Genomic DNA, 25,411 nt, shown 5'->3' on the forward strand with positions numbered 1-25,411 from the left:
GAGCAAGGTTTTGTACGATTGTGTTTTTAGGATCTCGTAACTGTAAACTCTGTAGGACAGATAGAGAGTCTGAACAAATAATTGCCTTTTTAATGCGGTGTTCATCGATATGGTCGAGGGCCAAACCAATGGCGCATGCTTCAGCAGAAAAGATGGAGGCGCCGTCTGGTAGTCGGACTGAAGTGCAAGTATTGGCAGTACAGCAGGCTGCTGCCACTTTCTCACCTTCTTTGGAGCCATCGGTGTAAAGTTGTGTATGAGAAGGGTAATTCGAAATGCATTCCCGAAAGGAGGATTTGTGTTCTTCGGGCATAACACTTGATTTCCCTCGCTCATGTAATGTAAAGTTAAAATCGGGGGTTTGAATGGTCCACGGAGGAACATCAGATATGTTAAATTCAGCTATGTCCGTCAATTTTATGTTGAGTTCTTGCAGGAAATTCAAAATTCGGATACCAAATGTTGGCAGAAGTTTTTGATTTTGCGTAAATATGTTTTGGTATTTGGGGTTGAATACTTGGTTGAAAGCAGGATTTTTAGGGTTTGATTTTAAGTTTCAAAGAGATCGGTCGAAAAATGTAGGAGAAGATTGCCGGACAAACAAAAGTTTACGCCGGCCGGTCGACCCATGACATAATACTCCCGTCAAATTTGACGGGCATATAAAAATATTTGTGCACAAAAATAATTGTTCACAAAACATTGCACAGCAATTTCATTGCCAGGCAACTTCAACCGAACATGGCAGTTTACAACATCATTATGCACTTTTTGAATAATTCAATTCCGACTCTTTAGTGAATTAATCGATTGCTGACCACTTAATCTCCCACTCTGTTAAATATCCGAAAAATGTTTGGTACTTAAACACTTACATTGTGGTCAAAATATGTAACATTCAAAATTCAAAGTTGGGGAAATCAAAGATGGCAGACATATGCTTTGTGCTTGTAAACAAGGGGAATGAAACGGCCAAACTTTCGCTTATAATGGGAGGGGGCTTTTTCGTGGTCAAATACGTACACATGCTTAATATTTCACTTACCTGGGATAGCCAGTGTGTTTACAGAAAGGACACTTGTAGATCTTAGGTAAATGTTTGTAGACGTGGTCGGTAATTATTTTCCTGGACTTTGTCTCAAATTTACATTCAACACACCTCCAGGACGTCGTTTTCCCTCGCAGTTCTTTGTAAAGACGCTTTGGCCCATTCCTCAATTTCTTGGCGTCGTCTACAGTAAATTCCTTATTTTCAAAGTAGTGGGGTTCGCCTTTCCTTATGAGCCTGGTTATTTTCTCGTCAGTGGCAGCTGTGCGTTTAACAGTGATGCTAGCCTTTTCGTAATAGTGGACCTTGGTGTGGTGCATTTTAGCATACTGCTCCATATAAAACTGCAGACCACATATTTCACATTTGTACGGTTTATAGTTTAAGTGTCTTTGAATGTGTATCTGAATGGTATCGTACTTGGGGGACGCAAAACCGCAGCCCTTGACCGCCATACACTTGTAATTGCCTTTATCCTCACTCGCGTAACTCGAAACTGAAGACGTTTGTTTCTTCTTTGGTTTCTCAAAACCGGAAGTCTTTTTCTGTTTAGGTGAGGCTGTTGCATTTTTCGGTTTCTCTGGAGATTTCACTTTTCTCGTACTGTCAAAGAAACGATTAATTAATATAACAATTTTGTTTGATTTGGCTTTCTTTCCTTTAAATTCGGCCTTGAACTTGTATGCAATTTTGGTATGCTCCTCCTTCTTTGGTATGTGATAAAACTTGAGAACCTTCTCCTTGTGGACGTCCATCGTGTGGAACATCATGTGACGCACAGATATTGTTGCGAACTTTTTGCAGAAGAAGCAGCAGAAAGCCTGTGCCGAATGTTTGTTATTACAGTGAAGCTGGTAGGCAAAACAGCCGTTCCTTTCCTGGCCGCAACTTCCGCAGTGCACATCTCTCATCTCCGGTGACTTTGTGTAACACAAATTGCTGGGTGCTCTTTTGTCCTTTTTACTGAGTGGTTTTTCATACTTTTTATTTGGTGATTTTTCCTCCTTTTTACTAGTTGCTGTTTCGACCTTTTTACTTGGTAATTTTTCGTCCTTTTTACTGGTTGCTTTTTCGTCCTTTTTGCCGGACGGTCTTCCTTGTCGATTTACACGATGCAACAGGTTCCCTTTGATCAGACATTTCTCTAGTTTCATTTTCCTTGTATTTAATACTATAGGTTTTTTCTTTGACGAATGTTCTTTCTGCATGTGGTTTATAGACTTCTGTCGATCGAGGCAAACAACTGTGCAAAACCTTGCTGTACACAGAAACCAGGGTTTGTCACATTTTTCTGTTTTGAAATGATTAAGAAAAGGCGTTCTCAGCCTGAAGTCCTTCTTACAGTACAGGCAGGTATAGCCTTCCTTGATGTCAGCCTTGTGGACCTCTAAGGCATGTCGGTACATGTTGGATTTAAACTGGAGGATCGCGGTACACAGAGGGCACTGGAAATGTCCTTCAGCATTGACCTTGACCTCACAAGTGTAGAGTACCGGCTTCCGTTGACCCTTTTTACCATCCTGAGTGTTATCACTTTCCTTATCATCACTCTCTGCATCATCAATCTCTGTTTCATCACTTTTGGCATCGCTATTCTCCACATCGCTATTCTCCACATCGCCACTCTCCACATCATCACTTTCTGCATCGCTACTCTCCACATCATCACTTTCTGCATCGTTAATTTCCGCATCATCACTTTCTGCATCACTACTCTCCGCGTCATCACTTTCCGCATTGCTACTCTCCACATCGTTGCTCTCAGCATCTTCTTTCCTTTTGTTGCAGTTAGTCGCTGCAGTCTCCTTAGAAATGATCTTCACATTGTGCCTACACTGCATGTGACGGCCCATATTGCTTCCCCATTTTGAGCAATAACGACAAAAGTTACACTTGTATAAACCTGTTCTCTTCTTCACATTATGTCTGAAAATGGTTTTCACAGCACCCTTCTGTTGTAGGGGAGACAAACTTCTACTGACCTTAGGAGTCTTGAGGACAGACAAGCTTTTCTTGCCAACATTTGGACTGGTCCTACTGACAGTTGATTTTTCCGAGGCAGACAAACTGATTTTTCCTGTGCTTTGATTACTTATTGAACTGGTTCTGTTTTCACCCTGATTTGGAGATAAATCTTTCCGTGCTGATTTTGAATTCTGGTCATCCAGCAATTCTTTGAGTTCGCGGGAACATGGAGTCTTGCTTGGTTTTTCCTTGCATGTTTCCGGATGCCTTTTGGCCATGTGCAGACTAAGATCTCCAGCGACGGACGATTGAAACGGACAATGTTGACAATGGTCTTTGTTGACCTGAGAATGAACTCCCAAGTGTCGGACAACAGCATTCCTGTCCTTAGACTTAAAACCACATACTGAACACTTGTGAAATGCACCAACAGTAGTGACTTTTCCAATACCAGATGTTTTCTGTGAATTCAAACTTTTCTCTGACCCAAGCACCGAGTCTTTTTCAGGTGAGCTCTTGCCAACTCCCTTTGACCTTTCCACACATGATGTATTTTGTGGTTGGGACTTGCTAGCGCTGTCTGGGTCCCCTTTTGAGTTACTGGTATGTCCTCTTGCGTCCTTGATGTCTTCCTCCGCCCTACTCTTACGAGACTCTTGAGGGGTGGTGTTGATCAGCGATGACATAGATATTCCCGCCTTTCTGCAGTGAATTATCTCATTGATCCTATTTCTGAAATCCTCCACTTCCATTTTCAAGATTTGGTAGGGACGGTTCCTGTGAAGTTTAGTCGAGTGACTTGTCATGGCCGACTGCTCAAAACAATGAAAGTCACAGTAGCCACACATGTAAAACCAAAGGTTCATGTGCGTCAGCAAATGTTTGTGAAATTCGTATTTGTCACGAGACGGGCCGTGGCTGCTGCAAAGTTCGCACAGAAACATGTTATCCTTTTCTTGTGAGAAGCAAGGCTTCAGTTTGACATGTAACAGGTCGCCTCCAAGCCTGAACAGGCTGTCACAGTCTTGACTCTTTCTTTGTGGGCGAAGTGTAGCTGCCTCAGCCATCTCTTCCTGAGACGTACTTCCTGTGACTTCGTCCGAGTCGCTTATTGATTTGTGTGCTGATGTGGCAACTTTGTCAGATCTGCTGCTCAATTTAGTTGCGGACATAGTGGTTTTCTGAGATGTGTTTCTGTTTGATCCAACAAACTGCTGTTCCCCATCCGTCTGCGATTCGTCTTTTTCGTCTTTTTCATACTCATCAGTACTTTCATCAGTCAACAAATCAATCACTTCCTGTTCAGAATCCTCAGAAACAAGATTCCCAGATTGCGAGCGGAAAGGAGTATCTAGTGACAAGTTCTTGCTGTCCGATTTCTTGCTGTTTTTATCAACATCATTTGTATCGTCAATCCTTTCCTCCTGGCCAGTTACAGAGTCTTCTTTCTCTTTCTCCTCTGCTGAATCAGTAGAGTCCTCAAAACGTGGGTACAGCGTTGCATGATTGGTGACATGGATAACTAAACTGGCACGGTCTCTTGTAGAGAAGTCGCACTCGCAGCACGCGACTGGTTGAGAGAAAGTTGATTGTACAGGAATCAAGAACGCCTTTTTGTCCACTGCTGGTTGTATAACCTTCCGAGATGTGTTCGATGTCTTCGTCGTTCCCTGGCCTACATGGATTACCTCCCTTCGCTGCTTCGTTGACTTTGAGCTGTTCTTGTGTTGTTGGCGGTTGTGTCGTTCTAGCCACAGCCTCTCTGTGGTGGAGTAATCACAGTGAGAACACCTCAACAACTTTATTTCGTAGTTTTGCTTTGTTATATTGGCATGAAATTCCAGGTGTATTTTTAACTGATCCGTCGAGGAGAAACCTTTGGGACATTCACAGCAGCGATATCTCTTGGCCACCTGGTTTTGATACAAATCGTTTGATTTGGATTGTGACCGAGATACATTTTCCTGAGACATCATGGATGTCGACGTTTCTGATTGGTCATTATGATCATGTGATTGCTCCGTTGCTGTGCTGGATACGCTTGCTTTGTCCGGAAGGTTTTCAAAAGAATTGATTGATGGACTGGATGGATTTGCAGATTCTGATTCATTAGGCACAGATTTCAAACGTTTTGAATTGTCACACTCCAATGAAGATTTCCGATTCCTTTTTTCCTTATTTAGCTGTTTCTGGTGCATGTTTGTGATATGTAGATCATACGTAACTTCATCTTGTGTATGGTAGATGCAGTACGGACACTTTTGATCCACCGACATTTTTCGCGTCGGGGGATTCTCCTCCACGTGTGTTTCGACATGTTTATCGTAAACTGTCTGGCTTGTTGTACAATAATCACATTTGTCACACACAAAACCCTGGAATGAAAACTTCATATCGCGCGTCGAGATGTCAGTGGTTTCATTAAATTCACTATGGAGCTGCCTGCCATGGGTTAGAATCGTCTCCCGTTTGTTCGCGGCGATCTGACAGAGGTCACAGTAGTACATAGTCACACTATGATTCCCAATATGATTCTTCATATGATCACGGAACAACTGTATCGTTGCCATGCCGTCTGGACAAAGAGGGCACGCAAACACTTTTTCGTCTCGACATTTCATGGTGTGAATTTTCTCATGGCGCACCATAGAAATCTTCCCTTTGCTTGTGAAGGAACACTGGTAACATTTTTGCAGTCTGGTGGATACAGTGCTGTCCACATCAGACGAATGTGGATCCTCCTCGGTAGCTGAACCGTCCAAGTGCGACGGAGAAGGTGTTGGCGACACGGTAGAATCACACGCCGAAATCTCACGTACCACTGTTGCTTGGATTTTCAGTGACAACGATGGTCTTGAGCTTACTGCATTGTCCGGTGCCTCGGCTGGTTGTTGATTCTCATTTGCCCTTATAACCTCCTCTTCGTCAGATGTATCAGACAGTCGCTCAAATGTTTGAACAGTCGTATCGGCTTGCTTTGGTACCTCCATCACATATGTGTCATTCCCTGCAGACGGAGTAGTAGAAGATTCGTTCGTGGCGGTTCTTTCCCGGAAATTGTTTTTCAGTCTTTCTTTACATACAAGTTCACAAGCTACCATCACGCGGCGAGATTCGCTGGGATGGGTCGACGCCAAATGCCGTTTGATGAGCGTGACATCTGTGTCTGCGACTTTACAGTGTGGACACTTCACAAACTTTAAAGTATTCTCCTGAATGTGCTGAATTAAGAGGTTGACCGATGTGAAACATGTCTCACAGAAAGGGCAACTTAAGGTGGTACATCGCGAATGGACCGTCCCTAAATGAGAACTGTAGCCATGCAGAAGATTCGTCTGAAATCTGCAGCCACTGATGCAACAAGAGAAGAAAAGGGCTGTTTTTTTCAGATGCGAGTTCAGATGGCGCATCAGCAGCTGAGGGGAAGGACATAAACATCCACAGTGAACACACAAAAACGACACAGCGGATTTGTGTACAGAAGACATGTGCTTGTAGAAGTCGGCTATAGTCAGGCAGCTGAACTGACACAAATCAAACCCGCCACAAACGTAGAAGTTACCTGTGGTTCTTTCTAATGGTATAGGACTTAGATCAACTTCGGCACTCTGAGCAACAGATTGATTGGTACTGGTGTTTTCAGATTGAATGGTACTGGTGTTTTCAGATTGAGTGGTACTGGTGTTTTCAGATTGATTGGTGGTACTGGTGTTTTCAGATTGATTGGTACTGGTGTTTTCACTCTCCGTTGACTCGGTTCGTTTTCCCTGGTGTTCCCCTGGAATAGACCTGTTCCCACCGCTCTCACTAACCATGAGTTCTGCAGTTGATACAGACTGATCGGTACGGACGTTTTCACTCTCTGCCGTACTAGACTTAGTTTGTTTTGCTTGGTCTTTTTTCCTCGCAATAAACTGACATATTAATTTTCGACCACTCTCACCAACAACAAGTCTACTTGCTGACGCACGATCTTCCTTGTTGCTGACAGTGTTAAGTGTGCTGACAGTGTCTGTGGTTACTGTAGAGGAATTGTCTTTCATCACCTCAGCTTCAGCATCTAAACTTTTCCCTTGTGCTGCAGACTCCGTGTTCATAGATGTACCAGCTGTCTCGTCGCCCAACGAGGACCTTGTTCCCCAAGATTCCTTTTGACAATCTTTTAGGGCAATCTCATCTCTTTGCTCAGCCTCAGCAGAAAAGACACCTGATGTCGTTTCTTGTCGACTAGATTCTGTTGTACAGTCCGAGCTAACCATCTCCTGAACTGTTGTTTCCCTTTCTCGTGTTACAGACACATCTGCTCTGTTTTTGGATGAAGCAATTTGAGTGGCCTCCTGTTTAATTGCCATGGTGGAATGTCTCGCTTTCTTTGGAGGTGGGATGTGTTCCACAAGGACTACGTCGTCATCGTCATCTGGTTCAGTTTTGATCTGAATAGGTTCAGCATCGGATGAGCCGACAGAGCACCCATACTTGAGACCGTCGATCACACTCATTACAAGCTGGCATTTTGAACTGTTTTCTGCAGAAGATCGACATCCAGTACATAGGTTCCGTGCGATGTGGAAATGTGTCCAAATATGGCGACAGAAGTCTTTTTCAGACTGTGTTTCTATCTTGCAAGAAATACACAGGTAATCAGGCCCAACTTTCCGAAAATTTCCTTTACCTTTCTTTTTAACGTTAGCTGATACTGGTTGCTCTGTCACATTTCCTGTATCTGGTTTTACAGTTGCAGTTTCTGTATCTGGTTGTATGCTACTGGTTTGTGTATCGCTTACTGCAGGCTCAGCTACTTGTGGCGATTCTGTATTCTGTAACTGCTTATCTCCCCTTGATTTTCGAAACAGTTCAGCAATTTTGATATTTGCTTTGAGAGATGTCAGCTTAGATATTTTCCCTACAGGTTTAGCAGATTCTTTTGACTGCACCGAAACAGGAGAAGGACCTCTGACCTGTGTCTGGCTTCCACTCTGAGTCTGTTGTTGCAGCGACACAGGAGAAGGTCCTCTGACCTGTTTCTGGTTCCCACTCTGAGTCTGGGTTTGTTGCTGCATCGACACAGGAGAACGACCCCTGACCTGTGTCTGGCTCCCAACCTGAGCCTGGGTTTGAACAATGGTGCTGTTTGCAAATTGTGTAGATCGTAGTGTTCCATCCTGCGATAGGATATAAGGTGGAATGAATCCACGAGCCTGCGATGATATCACTATTCCACCTGGCATCCTTCCAATAATTCCAGGAACTTGCTGTGAAACAAGAGTTGTTTGCCCCTGAGGAACACCTTGGACCAGATTAGCTTGTTGTGGTAACAATCCCTGCTGTTGCATTTGTAAAATATTCGGCTGAATTGCTGGATTACTGTTGGGAAATCCTGCTGGTGCAACACCGAGGATCTGTGGAAACGACGACAGCTGAAAAGGTAATCCTGACTGCTGACGGTTTGTATTACCCTGTATTCTGACTTGTTGCATTGTATTGAGAGGTCCTACTCTGATGCCTGTGGCCATGCTTGTCTCTGGTACAATGGCCATAAACTGGCCGACAGGTTGTCTTGGGGACGGTAGGGACGCTCTACTCTGGCGGACCTGATTTGATGCCATGGGTGTTCCCACAACTTGGCAGGACATCGATTGTGGAGAAGGATTGTTAGTTTGTAACATATTCAAGTTACTCACACTACTGTTGTTCGGTGCAGTTGAAGTAATGCCTAATCGCTCTCGGGGTTGTGTCAGATTAAATATACTCATCCTTGCAGCCATGATTTTTTCATGTTCCTGCAAAACATAATCATTCACATCTATCACAGCTTGAGTCTGTTGTTGAGCATAAACAGGAGAAGGACTCCTGACCACTGTAGGATTGCCATCCTGTACTTGTCTTTGTTGTTGAGGGCCTAGAGAAGGACCTCTGCCCTGTGGCTGGTTCACACCCTGTACCTGGGTTTGTTGTTGAGGGACTGGAGAAGGACCTCTGCCCTGTGGCTGATTCACACCCTGTACCTGGGTTTGTTGAGGGACTGGAAAAGGACCTCTGACCTGTGGCTGGTTCACAACCTGTACCTGGGTTTGTTGAGGGACTGGAGAAGGACCTCTGACCTGTGGCATGTTCACAATCTGTACCTGGGTTTGTTGAGGGACTGGAGAAAGACCTCTGACCTGTGGCTGGGTCACAACCTGTACCTGGGTTTATTGGGGGACTGGAGAAAGACCTCTGACCTGTGGCTCGTTCACAACCTGTACCTGGGGTTGTTGTTGAGGGACTGGAGAAGGACCTCTGACCTGTGGCTGGGTCACAACCTGTACCTGGGTTTGTTGAGGGGCTGGAGAAGGACCTCTGACCTGTGGCATGTTCACAATCTGTACCTGGGCTTGTTGAGGGACTGGAGAAAAACCTCTGACCTGTGGCTGGTTCACAACCTGTCCCTGGGTTTGTTGAGGGACTGGAGAAAGACCTCTGCCCTGTGGCTGGTTCACAACCTGTACCTGGGTTTGTTGAGGGACTGGAGAAAGACCTCTGCCCTGTGGCTGGTTCCCATCTTGTGGTTTTTGTTGCACCAAGGCAGAAGGTCCTTGGACCTGGATTTGCTTGAGTTTTTCAAGTTCTGGGTCCCTTTCTTGCGTGTCCTGTTTTTTCTGGACTGGCTGAGGATTATCACTTGTCCCCTGTCTACTAACTGGATGTTTGGCAGTGGTAGTTCGTTGCTGATATACATTCCTTTCTAACATGGTTTTGAATTTTGGAGAACTGTTGCCTTTTTCCTTCAATGTAGAAGGCACTGCTGTTGTTGATGATTGATCACTTGAATCTGGAAGCTGTTTACCTACAGAAGGACGTTCGCCAGCAGCAGATTTGAGTTCTGAAGAAGACTTGCTGTCTGAACTTATATAATTGGCAGCATGCGTTCCCGAGTAGTGCAATGTAGACAGGTTGGATTTCACTATCCATTCATTTTCATCACTAACTGTGAGCATTTCACTGTAACTTTCCTGTGAGAAGTGGAAATCCTCATCAGAGCTCATGCTCTGGGAGTCACTAGCCCCTGATGGTTTCGTAGATGTCAATGGCTGTGTAAAAACACTGTTTCTGTCCACTGATGATGGGTTAGTTGGCTCTTTTTCCTTTAGTTCCTGTTTGTCAGGGTATTCTCTAGCAGAACCATCCGACACTTCAGTCACATTCTCTGAGGGTGCTGCAATCATATTCTCTTCACTAGAATCAATGTCTTCGTTGAAAGGTTGGTCATCCCTTTCTACTTTCTGAGAAGAACTTTCCAATGGAATTAAGTTTCTGTCAACTGTTGTAGTGGGTAATCTCCCCTGTTCCTCTGAAGAATCCCCGCCTGATGCAGCACCAAGCTGTCTATCCTCAGCGAGCGGTGAATCTTTGTCAATTGTAGAAGCTAATACGCTTCCCTGATCATGTGGATGATCTTTATCAGTTACAGCGATGATTTGCGGCCCTTGATCCTGTGTAAGACATGTACCAGCTGCAGTAGTCAGTAGTCTCCCCTGATTCTGCAGAGAACCTTTATTGATTGAAGAATCAAGTTGCCTCCCCTCCAACAGTACAGTCTCGTTGTCGGTTTGAGCTGTGAGTGATCTCCCCTGTTCATGTAGAGGATTTTTGTTACCTGCTTCAGTGGGTAATATCACCTGATTCTGTGTGAGATCCGTATCAATTGTAGAAATGGATTGGTGTTGCTTAGTCAATAGGGAATCTTTATCACTTGCAGTAGTGTGTTGTTCCTGTTGTTCTGGTGGATAATTTGTATCAGTTGCATCAATGGGTTGTCTCAATTGATTGATTGGTGCATGTTTGTCAGTTTCCGAAATAACTGATGTCTCTTTTTCCTGTTGAGGATCTTTATCCATTGAAGAAGTGACTTCCTGTCCCTGCTCCTGTAGAGAACCTTCATCTGCTGAAGAAATATCTGTTCTCCCCTCAACCTGTGGTGTTCCATTATTAGCTGTAGAGGTGAGTAATCGCCCCTGATCATATCCACCACCTTTGTCAGTTGCAGCATTGAGCTGATTTCCTGGAGACTGTGGAGTCTCTTTACAAGTTGTTGCAGTAGATTGGTCCTGCTGATCTTGCTCAGAAATTTGATCAACTGTAGTCGTGAGATGTCTTGACTTATCCATTGTAAGACCTTTGTCAGCTGCAGCATTAAGCTGATTTCCTGGAGACTGTGGTGGAGAATGTTTACAAGTTGTTGCAGTAGATTGGTCCTTCTGATCTTGCTCAGAAATTTGATCAACTGTAGTCGTGAGATGTCTTGTCTTATCCATTGTAAGACCTTTGTCAGTTGCAGCATTGAGCTGATTTCCTGGAGACTGTGGAGTCTCTTTACAAGTTGTTGCAGTAGATTGGTCCTGCTGATCTTGCTCAGAAATTTGATCAACTGTAGTCGTGAGATGTCTTGTCTTATCCCCTGTAGGACCTTTGTCAGCTGCAGCATTAAGCTGATTTCCTGGAGACTGTGTTGGAGAATCTTTACAAGTTTTTGCAGTAGATTGATCCTGCTGATCTTGCTCAGAAATTTGATCAACTGTAGTCGTGAGATGTCTTGTCTTATCCCTTGTATGACCTTTGTCAGTTGCAGCAGTGGGCAATATCAGGTGATCCTGTGCAGCTGCAGAAATGATTTCCTGTCGCTGTGGAAGACTTTGGTCAGTTGCAGCATTGAGTTGTCCTTCCTGTGTCAGTGGCAGATCTTTATTGGCTTCATCTTGTCTCCCGTGTCCGTCTCGAGCATCTTCACTAGTTGCAGCAGCGAGCTCTTGCCCTTTATCCCGCGGCGGACCCGACACTGGTGACCTTACTTGTTCATCAATTTTTGTATCTGAAGATATCTCACTCAAATCTCGGACGTAATTCGTGGAATGTGTGTTAGATTCCTTCTCTTCATGTGTTCCCTCCTTTTCCTGATTGCTGTCTCCCCTTAATACAGAAACTTCCGGGATTTCCTCCTGCGTATGCAGATTCTCCTCTTTGGACGTTGGTAGGACACAATTGCTTTTCTTTGTTGTAAAAGCTGACGTTTCTTTCAGGGGAACAGATATTTCAGCATCAGAAATCTGAGGTAAACTGTCCGTTAGAGGGGAGTTTGAACTACAAACTTCCACTGGTTTATATTTTCCATAGCTCTTGTCTCCTGATTGTTGCATAACCAATATTTTTTCTGCAGATGAAATGCTAGAATGTGTGTTTGGACCAGAAGCCATCTGCAGGGTTTTACTTTGCACTGGTGACTGAAATTTTGCCAAATCAGTAGGTTGAGGTAGGAGATTTATTGAAGTTTCACTTTCAGTCAAAACATTTGCTGCCATATTAGATTCAGGAGGTGTTACCCTGGTAATCTGCTGATGTAAATGTGACTTCACTATTAGTTCTTCTGGTAAACTTTCATCAACAATTTGCTGCTGTTTATTCAAGTCCGGGTTTTGAGTGTTTCCTATCGCTGATGACTTTTCTCTACCTTTGGAAGTCTCCGTACATTTTGAATTGATAGAGGAAACTAAACTAGATACATAAGAGTCAGCATCATCACTTCCTTGAGTTTCATAGGCCGATGACCCGGATTTTAGCTGTGCCGAAGACACATTGCTACTTTTCGCACTGATAAGAGACACATTTTCTGAAGACCTGCTCCGTGACAAATCTGAACATCCAGGATCCTTCATTACATTGCTGGAATTACATTCACTTTCGTCTTGTTCAGAATTAATTTGAAAATGTCTATCAGAGACTTGTTCCGATTCAACAGTTTTCTGTTCGTTTTTGTCTTCAGAAATACTGGTAGGTTTGGGTTTAGCAGATGTACTTTCTTCTTGACCAGTGCAACTCTGTAGAGTATCACTAACTGTAGAACCAAGTCTGGATTTGTCATCACTGTCCAAAATGTTGTCCTCGACATCACAGTTCATCTTAGCAGTTTTTGATGCTTTTTTCTGACTGAGATAACCAGGCTCAAGCTGGCGTGATTGTACATTGTGGTTCTGCCCAGAAGTAATGTTAGATGTATCATCAGTCTTGGACGTAGAAGCAGAAGTTCCCTCGCCAAGTTCACAAGTTGAAACATTTACTTGCATTTCGCTTTGATGCGTAGAATTTTTGTCTATGTCCCCTGCACTTGTACCAACACTCAACGAGCTCACACCAACACGGTCTGTATTTTTTGACACACGTTTATCACTCACACTTTGATCAATTGTTTTACTGATTGCTCTGGTGACTTGTGTTTTCCTATCCTGAGTTGCCTCCCCTTCTGAACCATCAACTGCAACTGACTCTCCAGTTACTCTTCCGTTATCAACCTTACTTTTGTCGTTGTCGTCTTCACGCAAGACACTTTCAGAAGAATCTGCAGATTTTGACGGATTTTCAGATTCTTGTGTAGATTTTTCCGTGGTTTCCTTTTTATCCCCAGCTTTATTGTCATTGTTCACTGAAAACCTCCGTTTGGAACCCACTACGGCAGAACTAACAGAACCTCCATCCATTTTTTTCCTTGGGAATCCTTCAAATGTCACTGTCCCTTGTTTCAGCAAAGGTTTCATATGTTCATCCACTTTTTTCATTCCTTGCATACCACACCGCACTTTCTTGTTCTTATGATTCAACTGCACATGTTTGTCCATCTCTGCCTTCAGTCTGAATGTCGTTTTGCATTGGAAGCAGACGTAAGGTCGGAGCAGGCAGTGAGATGCAATATGCTCCTCAAATGCATTTCTGCTTTGTGTATGGTTCCGACACAGCTTGCAGTGATATCTGTTATCTATGAAATTCAATACCACAGGCACCTTCTCAATATCCTGCTCCTGTTGTTCCTCGGAGGGAAGTTTTCCGTCGCCGTCTGCCATTGTTCTAAAGAGGATGAAACCAGCACTAGTTTCTCACTGCTGGTCTGTTAAATTTTTGTTTTTGGTTCTGCATCGAATTGGATGTCTTTGTTGAAAACTCCTGAAAAACAAATAGAAAAAATTAGTTTTAGAAAAACGAGAAAGTATACAATATATAACAGTAACAAAATTGTTTATTTTACAAGAGGGAATCGACACATGAACAGTAGACAATAATTTTTAAGGATTACACAGACACTGCATTTAATATCTCCTTCATTTCAAAAGAGTTCCGCTAATTATAAGAAATATGGATAAATTATGGTTCCATCATTATAACCAGTGATATAATAATTGTCATCCATTGAAATTTGGTTAATTTTGAAAAGAAAACAAGCATTAATGGGTTCTTCTCTTAATCAATAGAGAATTAATTTGAGAGCTAGAGTAGCTATATATAGAGAGAGGTTAAACATTATTATAAACAAAATTAATGGTTATGTGGTCTTTCATTCAACAATTTTCATTACATTATAAGTGATGGATATTGCTTTATCAATATATACATGCATATATATATATGCAAAAACTACAAATATTTAATCGTTTTTCATACCTGTACAGGTATATATATTGTATGTTGTTTTTACTCATTTATACATGCATATATTTATATGGGGCAAAGAAGTAATTCCAACAGTGTGGACAAGTTTAGGTTGTCAAATTTTCGGAGCGATATCATTTAGTCTAGCTCAATGACAATACTATGGGGAGTTTGTTTAATTGATTCTGGTTATTATTACAATTAAGCTTTATATTGATCATGAGTGCACTGTTCCATTTCCGTATTTGGTTCCATTGAACTGACATGTTTTGTTGACATACACGAAAATAAACAAGCTAAATGTCAGACAGAGAGGTGTCACTTGTGCATGTCAAATTATATATGATAAACTAATCAAACAATGGCAAGGAAACAAGGAAATCCATCAGTACCTATAATGATATTCATGAATTTTAACTAAAGTCTAGAACTTAAAGAAAAAACATATATATTATATATATATGTTTTTTCTTTAAGTATATATGGTAATCTGGTGTTAAAATGACCCGATTAGGGAGATGTACGTCCACACTGGGGATTTATTTATTTTCACAGATTTTCTGCTATTACCCTTCACTATTCAGGGTGATTGACACCTAGATACAGTATTTCTAAAGGCATACATGTAGGTGCCAATCACCCTGAATTGTTCAGGATAATATATGCATGGCAGAAAATAGATAAAACCCCAGTTTGGTACGTACATCTCCCTCATGGGGCATTTTAACACAAGATTTTTTAAGTTAATATATATACCCCTCCTTAAACCCTGCAAAATCATGATCTTCACAAAGCATTGAAAAATACCCCAAAGACTGACCCCTGACAATTGATCTCATACATGCATTCTCACTTATTATGAATGAATGCTTATAAATGATCACCTTTGTATTTAAATGAAATAAATGACCAGTTTAAAAATGTAAAACTCTGAAGTTAAAGTGTGAAATTCAAATATTGTGAAGAAAAATTTGATGTTTCGGACCTGGTGCCTCTGCTTCAAAACTTCATTGACTGTCAAAGATAAAATTGTAATAAATCATCAAACTTATAACGGTTGCAATTGACTGTTCAAATAAAACAGTTTTACTTACTGAATAATATCCCAATCCTTTGAAAATATCATGCATGTCAAATGAATAAATAGGCTAACCAGCATGTTATTTTGATAGCAGGAAATCAATGTTGTTACGGTATATGTATACACTAAACTTATTATACAATGATCATGACCAGACATGAAATCCAAATGTTTAGCCTTATTAATTTTAACTTTATTCAAACTTTTTTCTCTTTATGATTTTTTATTCTCTGTCTTCGTTAACACATTCACACATTATTCATGCATTAATGCACTGTAATATTACCTCCATGATTTAATAAGATAATAAAAATGGGTTCTTTTTAATCCTTTCACCACTGTAGAGCATAATGGACTCATCCAGATCAATGCATGGTAGAGTCTACTAAAGTTACATAGGGGTGAAAGGGTTAAACAATAATTTTGGAGGTTTTTTTAGATATATCTGGAATATTGTTTCAGTTGTGATGTATAGCATCAGGACGTATAAATGTAAGACATAATGAAATAAAACTTTGCTATCTCATTCACCCCTGCTATCTCTTAATGAACTTTTCCAACCTTTGAATTGGAAGGGCTCAAATGTGTCTTTTGGGGTGAATGAGTTAAAGTTATTTTATGTGCATTGACAATTTTTTATACAGATTTGCATTCCATATATCTTTGAGGCTCGGATCGATATCTAGATTACCAACTGTGGCAAAGTACTTTTACATAATACAAGGGGCCCAGAGGGCCTGTATCGCTCACCTGGATATATATGTTTAAAGTACTTGATATGAAGTAAAGATATATCACTCCTAGGTAGGTACTGTATGTACATGTATATGAAATTTCAGAATGATCCATCAAGTATTTTTGGAGATGTAGCGAGAACAAACTTCAAAGGACAAAATCCAAGATGGCGGCCTGGTGGTCATCTTGTTTTAATGAATACATCCTAATAGTAACAGGCACTACTAAACAACTTGATGGAGACAACACGGGGACAAAATCTTGTAGGAGAAGGATTTCAAAGGTTTTACCTCTATTTCACCTATTCGGCCAGCTCGGCACCCCACTCCTCTGCCCTAGGGGCCACACCCACTATTTATACAAAATGAGTGCCCTTGGCCCAAGGATTCTCCAAACCAAATAAGGATGAAATCCCTTTATCCCTATGGTAGAAAAAGGATTTTAAAAGTTTTACCTCTATTTCCCCTATTTGGCCCCACTCCTCTGCCCCTAGAGGGGTCACACCCACCATTTATACAAAATTAAGTCCCCTAACCTTGGACCAAGGATGCTCCAGACTGCCTTCGGGCAGGTGAGCTAAAAACTACAAGGGTAAGAACGCAGTTATGTAAACCAAGACATGCACTTAACCACTAACTAAGAAATGACATATATGTGTAACAGGAGAAACAGAAATGCACGTCCAGGCCGGGGTTCGAACACGGGACCCAACAATCTCTAGACAGACGTTCTAACCAATTGAACAGTCTGGTCGCCAGGGATCGACCAAGTCAGGTGCCGCTACATTCCTCCGTAGGCCTCTTGTAACAAAGTCTTCGCCCCTGAAGACAAACAAGACCATAAACCACTCTCCTTGGGTATAATTCATCGAGTGCCAAATTTGTAACAGGAGAAAGCTTTACAACTTTAGACGGACACTCTTTAAGGCCAAAAAAAATATATAGTCTGTTTAGGGTTGCATTTGCAAAAAAACTAGGGTAGGTAGGGCGGATATTTTTTTTTTTTTTTTTTTTTTTTTTTTTTGTATATTTTTGGTCATGTGATTATGACCCTACTATTGTATGTAAAACAAAGAATTTCCTAAACAAGGTTCATTTGGAGGCAAATTGTGCTCCATATGATAACATTTAGCGCCAACACGGAGCTGGAAGCCATTTTGAAAGGCAAGGAACCTTCTAAAATTCGAAAATCAGCAGGTTTAAAAAAAAAAAAAAATTATGGAGGTTTAAGAAGTTGACACAAATGCAAAATTAAACATTACGTAAAAATGGCCCCTAAATTTGAGATGGTTGATTCATTATCAGCTTATTAGCTAAGAAACTTGTTTTTTTAACCTTATGTATTTATTTAATATATCCTCCTGTGTTCAGTTTTTGACGTACATCTGTTTTGATATGTCATTTTTTTCCTGGTCACACATGCAGCTGCAGGTCCACATCTTGTTGAGTATGTAATAGATGTGCATTGATTAGGTTGCCTTACAAGCACGTCAGCTGTAGAGAATTTCCCTTTAGCTCAGCAGTAGAGTATTAATTGGGCTGGAGAGCCAAGGGTCGCAGGTTCGAGCCCCAGGGACGGCACTATCTTTATCACTATTCCTCATCCTACTACAAACTGGTGTCTTTAACCCTCCTCGTTCAAGGTAGGAGAACGCTTGGTGGAGAGTCAAAGAACATGGAATGGTGTTGAGAAAGAGGTGTGTGTGTGTGGGGGGGGGGGGGGGGGGGGATGGTGCAAAAGGGAATTAAAAAAAAAACTTACTCTAGTCTTGCATCAGTGATACACTCATAGGGAAACCTCTGATGCATATTGATAGAGTAAAATGCATCCATGGCAGAATACTGATGGTAAGTCATGATCACCTGACATACTGTCTGTTTACAGAAAATGTAACAATGAAATGCTACAATATAGCCACTCCCACTTATTTTCAGGCCATTGTATGCCATCTAGCCATTGTCAACAATGTTTAACATAGTATTCGACATAGACCGAGTTTCCTCTGGCCCTGACCTCAGCCTTGGACATTTTGACAGATGTCTGGCAGTTATCTGTCAAAATGTCCAAGTCTGGTGTCAGGGTCAGACACAGGCCTGGGTTTGTTACAAATGTTAGAAATACACATATGATATAGCGATATGGGTCACATGACACATATCATATGTGTACATGTATTTCAGACATTTGTAACGAACCCCTGCTGTGGGCCAAAGGAAAGGGTGGAAACTCGGGCTACATATATATATATTAGACAGGTTGGGCACAACCGGCGAATAATCCTGCATTGTGGTTACAGATATCGTGAGTTATCATTATATTACTGAAATGGGGTATAAGATGAAATTAATGAAATAACACAACGTTCTTTTAAATACAATGAGCCAAATAGGGCTACAATTCCGACAAAACAGCAGAACTTTAGAAGTCAAATCACACAGTGACCGTAAAAATTACCTTTTTCCATTTCACAACTCGGGACGTCATGACTCCGGCACTTGTTTGGCCTATCAGGGTTGGTTAATTCACAGTCTCATACACATTAGGTACGATTTTTTTCATTACAAACCACAGAACAAGTAGAGCTTGTCTATATTTTGACTATGTCCATGTTGTTTTCGTTTTCATTGGGTCCTTACTAATGTGCACGTTATCCGCCGATACACACCACGCCTTTGAGCGATGTGTCGTATACCGATAACGTTATTTAGGTAGCACACTATCAACTTCCATTATAGATATTTAAAGCCATGACCCTAGTTATATATTTATGTCTCTAAATAGATCGTGTTATGCAGTGGCGGATCCAGAGGGTTTTTGGAGCTTCAAGAAACCCCCCACCCTGAGTATTTTCTTAAAAAATCATATTATTTCACCATTTTCCTCAAATCAACTCAGACAGGTCTCTGGATTCGCCACTGTTAGGTATTTATTCTATTCTAGTATCCTCATATTCTTGGTCTTTAGTTTATATTACTGAATGGCACGACCGCTAATGATGTAATTTCTATTACAGGGCAAATGGGGAAAAAAATCTCCATTTACTAGGCCTACTATTAAAAAATGTAACAATTTATCAATATCTGAAATTCATTTAGAAATATATGAAACATATTAAAATGAGAAAATGAATTATAACCCTATGTTTTATAAACTAATTTCAGATATTGATTAATCACTTTTTAAGCATAACATTATTATTTTTATTCGAAAAATGTCTAATATTAGATATCAGCAGGTTATAAGTTGTAGTTGTAAGTCCAAGCGGATAAAAAAGGGAGAGAAAATGTATGGGTATGTGAGGGGGTTTTCCCCCTCCCATTGGTGGGGGTCTGGGGGGTCTACCAGGAGAATTTTGTTTTCTAGAACACATGAGATGCGTTCTCCCTTGTTCTGGTGTCAGTTTTAATGGCCATTTTAAAGCAAGAAAATATCGTTTTCCCCTATTATTTTACAAATATTTTGCTTCTTTTTGGGTACGTAGGGATTGGTACTCATCTACGCCAATTCTATTATGGAGTTCGGTAACATTATTCCACGGAAAAGAAAAATCTAAAATCATGTGGATTTTGGGATAGTTGTTGTAAGAGTGTGACGTTTCTCCTCGCGACTGTGACTCCGGTTGCGCAGGGATATGAGACTAGTATCACAAGCTAGCACTAGGAATAGTTTAACATTATGTACATAAGAACCGATATACTGGTCAATGTGTAAAATATAAAGCCATGGTTTATGACCATTCCATATGTATTTTGTATTAATAAAGGGGATAAAAATCATAGGAACAGTTTATTTCACTATGTGTATACCAATAATTTGCATAGCTAGAGTTGCACTGACACGGTTACCATGTCAAATGATTGAAGCCAGGCTACCAACCATATTGTTCCCTTTATATGTATAAAAACGGTAAAAAACTTAAAAACACTTTATTTCACGGGGAAAACTAGAGTTAGTGTTTGGGTACACCGATAATTAGCAAGACTAGAGTTTCACTGGCGCGATTTCCATGCCGAATGAATATGCTACCCTCAGTTCTACATTTGTTAGAGACTTTGATTGCAACGAAGCATGTTAGTTGGCGGTCTTTATAGCAGATACAAAACATCTGTCATTGCTTTTTAATATGTTATATCATATAGTCTATGTTGCGTTTATAAATTTTTTATTTTGTCAAAAATGATGTGTAAGCCCGGGCTTTTTTGCTACATAGGTTGTTACGCGCCTGATTGCGGTTATCCAAGTTTGGGCTGTGTATTAAGTAGGTCTTCATTTTATTACAAGAGAAATGTTATCGCGATCGTTGCCACCATGTCTAGCTGTAACAGTAGTTGTGTCGGGAGATATTATCGCCTGTATGTGCTATATTTTGGTTTGGACTCCGAGGGAGTCGGCTCATAGCATTTCACGATCGGATACTTCAGCGCTTTTAAAATTGTCTCATCATTGAATCACACATCATGTCAACGTCTGATTTTCTGTCTTGGGATGATGACATAGATTTAGAACACTTGCTCGGAGAGTTTACAGAATATAGTGAGTCGAATATTTCAGACGACGATTTTGATCGAGTTGAATTACCCCCAAAACGTGTTAAATCCACTACTTGATCAAAAACGATTCCGGATCCTAAATCAATTAAATAGGTGTGTTACGTGTACCCTGTGTGTCAAAAAGTCTTTAAAGACTATATTGCTGGTTTCCGTGGGCATACCTCAAAACAACAAATTTAGTGTGTATTGCTAGGACAAGTTGTGGTATATTCAATTTTTACAAGGACATATTTGCAGACATCTTTGTAAATTCAAAATTGAGTACGAGTACTTCGAGTGATCGAGAAGAACTCTTTGATAAACTGCATATTAAGCAGATAGACCAAAATTTGAATAAAGAGTGCTGTGAACTTTTCAGAGAAAGAGATCATTCATTGGATATATTGCTGACATTAGAAATTTTTCGCAGTTAATTTTACTTGATCGGTGAAATCTGTAAAGAGCAATCATTATTCATACAAAGGACATCTGAGCATCAGTTGAAAAGTCTATCGGACAATGACCAAACAGTGCTATACTGTATTTGTGGTTTCGTTATTAGGGCTCTTTGTAAACGTTATATGAGGTGTAGTAAGACAGACAAGTTAAGTGTAGCGAGTCATTTGCCAGCACGGGTAAAGGCGCCGATGAAAAGACATTCTTGACAAAATTTCAAAAAATGACCACAATGAAGAACCGCGGTGGGCTTTAGAAACCGTCCAGTAATTTTTATCTACTGGTGCGCGAGTGTGAGATGGTGACCCGTTCCATTGTGGATTCAGACAAGCTAGTGTCCAGATCATTATTATAGAGAGATTTGTAGATTCGTTCACGGTCCAACATTATACTAAGGCTCTCCTATCAGGTGTGTCCGAGTCTGTGGTTTCAAGTGTTCTGGAGGATGTTGTTCACTTGTTTCTAACAGTGAGAGGTTATGCAGTGGTCCGTGTGGAACGAAACAAACTAACAATGAAGGCGAAATTGACACGCACAAAGACATCCAAGAAATCGCCAAGTCTGCGACAAACATTAAAAGAGATTTCTGGAGTGACTGACTAAATCCACTGTATATATTCTTTGACTATTGTTCTCAACCAGCCAGGGTGCAGCAGCATGTTGAACGATGATTGATAATGCATGAGCAAAACTTTGTGTTTTGTGTTTAGGTGTACACATATATTGTTCCAGTATGTTTACGTATGACAAGATTTTAAGATGTTCCAAGTATAAATTATAATAGGGAGAATGTAATTATGTACCGGTAGTCCTTGTTTTTACGAGTCTTTGACTCGGGTGGAATGAATTTGGATGCAATCTTATGTGCACATATTTAGATTATTTTTATCCAAGGGATTAATATGCGATCCATACCGGGTATATATATCTGAGTTTGGAGGTTTTGTATTTTAGTATCGTTTGAAGTTGAACAATATTCAATACAAAGTAGGCAGTTAATTTTTCATAACATCTCGAACAGTTTTCTTTCTGTTCCTTTTCAAAATGTCCATGATTACAGCGGAAGGTTTTAACTCATTCACACCTGAAATTTCATAATGAACTATTCCAACCTCTGAATTGGAAGAGTTTAAATGTGTCTCAAGGGGTGAATGAGTTAACCTGCTGTGTATTAACATGCATAGATTGATCAGAGAAATATTACATGTTGCCAGGTTGGAATCCCTTGGATAGCAAAAGTGTCATCATACGTATACGCTACAGGGATGTGAGGGTGTCATAGCCACATCCCTGTGCACTGTAAATACAACAAATTTCAAAATAATAGAAAATACAGAAATAAAGATCAAGCTTTTATTTAGTTTTCAATACCACAAACAAAAAGAGAAAAAAACCACTTCATCCTCTGAAAATAGCTACAGAAAGCAATGACTTAAGTAATGGGACTTAAGTAATGAACTTGTGACTAGCACCAAACTGCCACCTACATGTAGGTATGCTGCTTTGAAAATTATTCTGGAGTTAATGTAAATTAACAATATGGTACATTATGCATTTCAAAGAAATATTAATTTAACAGTTTGCCTATGCAATTATGTGACACTCGAGCTCCTGAACTGTGTCTCTGAAAAAAGCTGGACTCTGGACTTGAATCAGTAAACAATAACATACACTTAAAATGTTACAGGCCCTATTCCTAAGGCCAAAATAGAATCTAGTTGTGTTTCCCATTTCGGCTCCTTAAAAAAATAGGGTAGGTTGGTATGAAAATCTTTTTTTTTTTAATTTTAATGGGTTTTTTTGACAATGAAAATAATATCTTATCCTGTTATTATTTATCAAGTTTTACTGAGGGATGAATTTATGCATGTACACTATAATGGTTAAATTACCTTGTCATCATTTATCAAACATTTACATATAACCCATTTAGTAATGTTGTTGCTTCTTAAATCAATGTGGGAAAAAGTAAGAAAATATTGGAAAATGACAGATTATTTGAAAATTTATTTCCCTAAGAAATCAAAATTCAAAAAAAATTGTTGGGGTCTACAGTAACAAATTAGGGGAGGTAGGGAAAGGGGAAACACAACTATATTTTATTTTGGCCTAATATAAAGGCCTAAGGCTATAGGGTGCACCTGAAAGATCTACATTATCTTAAATTAATTTCACCCTGTTAAATTATAATAGACAAGCAAGGATTTTGTTGTCAAATTAAGTAAAGTGCTAGAGTTAAAGTGATCATTGAACCTTCTAAACATCACAAAATTATCAACATTACACTTTTATTTAAGTAATTTGACAAAAATGGTGAAGTTATGAATGCGATATCATACTCCAATAATGGTGCTTATTATGTTGAATACAGTATATCATGTCAGAATACACTTTACTTTTTCTTAAAAAATGAAAATACCGTAGAAAACCTTAAGGTTTTCCAATTATTAACATATATCTTACATGAGTGCCAATGTAATATGGAATTTACACGAGTGTAAGATTCTATTTATCACATAATTCATATTTTTGGAAAAGTAAGCAGAAATAAGTCAAAAAGTCAAATTCATTTCTATACAAGGCAGACTAATTTGAGTAATTTCAGCGTCGGACGTTACGTTTTTCACTACAGAGACAATCGTATGACGTCATTTATTTATGATGTCATATTAGTGTTATGACATTTGTGTCTTACCATTTTTGTGACATTTATTACATGGCAGAACAGGCCAGTTGTGTGATAAACATTATTTACATGTATCACTGGCGTATCTAGGGGTGGGTGGGACCACCTACAGATACTCCACCCACCCCTAGATACGCTTTTTGCGGAAAAACATATGATTTAATTTGTATATCTTTATATTTATTTGTAATTGTATTTCTAAAGCCCCACCCATTTTCAAAATCTTACATTCATGCCTGTGCATTGATAATGCATACACTGTAATTAACATAGATACATTCTGCTTGGATAAAAAAAGAATATTACGATATTGTTGTTGTCACCAGCTCTGTGCCTATAATGGCCAAAGAGTTGCTCCAGTGGGTCTTGGTTAAAAGCTTGCGCGAGGACAAATTTGGCACCATTACCAAGCATGAATAGGACACATTCCACGATTGATTTCACACTGATCTAATTCAGGCCGTTCAATATCTGGTAGCTCAGCTGCACCCCTTGCTTTTGAGGAGCAGTGAAATGTGCTGGTTTTTGTCGAACAGACTGTTCCCAATCGGTAAGGTACTTCAGGAAGTCGTCCGGTAACCATGTTAGCCGATCATCATTAATGTCTCTGTAAGGATTTAGATCTGGATTCCTGGCATTTCTCCTTTCAAAGTGATGTCTCACATTCAAACAATCAAAAAACTTGTTGACAATCCGTACAAAGTTGATGGTCTCACTTACATTATCCCCGTACATCATCTCGAGCGCAGTTGCAACAGACGAACTCATTACCTACATGCTGCCTGCAGGCTGACCATCATGTACGAGAATGAAGTTAAATCAACAAGTCCTCGAGTTAATTTAGTGCAAGGGATGAAAATACCTAGTTCGCAATGGTCCAGCTCGTATAAACGTAAAATATGTAACCAGGAAATGTCCTTCCATCCTTCCACAATTTGCGAGAGTTTTTGTGCGAGTTGGAAATCGCGAAGCAACTTCTTGTCGTCTTCAAAAGATGCGGTACATCAGATATGAAATAGATTTTTTCTATCAGTACTGTGTGGAGTTATTGTGTTGTAGACAAGTTCACCATGCATTTGCTCTATGAATTTGGAAAAAAAATCTGTTTGGTGAGGCCCCATCACAGGTGAAGAATAGTTAACGTTAACGTTAATTTCTAATATGGACACAGCTTTCCACAAAATTGAATATAATAAGTCTCTTGTGATGCTGGTCTGCTGCAAAAGCCGCCAACGGAAATCTCAAGTCCACAGCTATTCCTCTCACCATAGGCACAAGCATAAATTTGGCAATATCCGGGGTTTCTTTGTTCAAATGTTATTCGATTCGAAGTCCATAATTTGATTGCCAACTTTATCAATATCACTACAGTATCCAATTAGCTCTCCTGTATGTATGTTTGTCATAAACCAAGTCCGACCGCACCTTTATCTCGTCAAACAATATATACTGACAAAATC

General features: G+C 40.3%; 1 protein-coding gene across 4 annotated transcripts in view; it reads right to left on the reverse strand.

Annotated features, from left to right (window-relative positions):
* The window catches only part of LOC110465661, a 26,615-nt gene extending 7,712 nt beyond the window's left edge, over nt 1–18,903 (reverse strand). The window contains exons 1-4 of one of the 4 annotated variants that reach the window (XM_021521618.1): nt 18,735–18,903; nt 11,316–13,981; nt 9,358–11,024; nt 1,046–9,174 (exon numbers count right to left, since the gene is read on the reverse strand). In XM_021521618.1, the coding sequence (XP_021377293.1) occupies nt 1,046–9,174; nt 9,358–11,024; nt 11,316–13,881 (12,362 nt within the window). In that variant the 5' untranslated portion in view covers nt 13,882–13,981; nt 18,735–18,903. Of the gene's footprint in view, nt 1–1,045; nt 9,175–9,357; nt 13,982–18,734 lie in introns of all 4 variants that reach the window. The other 3 variants (XM_021521617.1, XM_021521619.1, XM_021521615.1) reach the window with 3 other exon arrangements.
* Between the last annotated feature and the right edge of the window lie 6,508 nt (nt 18,904–25,411).

Source organism: Mizuhopecten yessoensis, unplaced genomic scaffold (genome assembly GCF_002113885.1).
Source record: "Mizuhopecten yessoensis strain PY_sf001 unplaced genomic scaffold, ASM211388v2 scaffold11097, whole genome shotgun sequence".
Classification (NCBI taxonomy): Eukaryota; Metazoa; Mollusca; class Bivalvia; order Pectinida; family Pectinidae; genus Mizuhopecten; species Mizuhopecten yessoensis.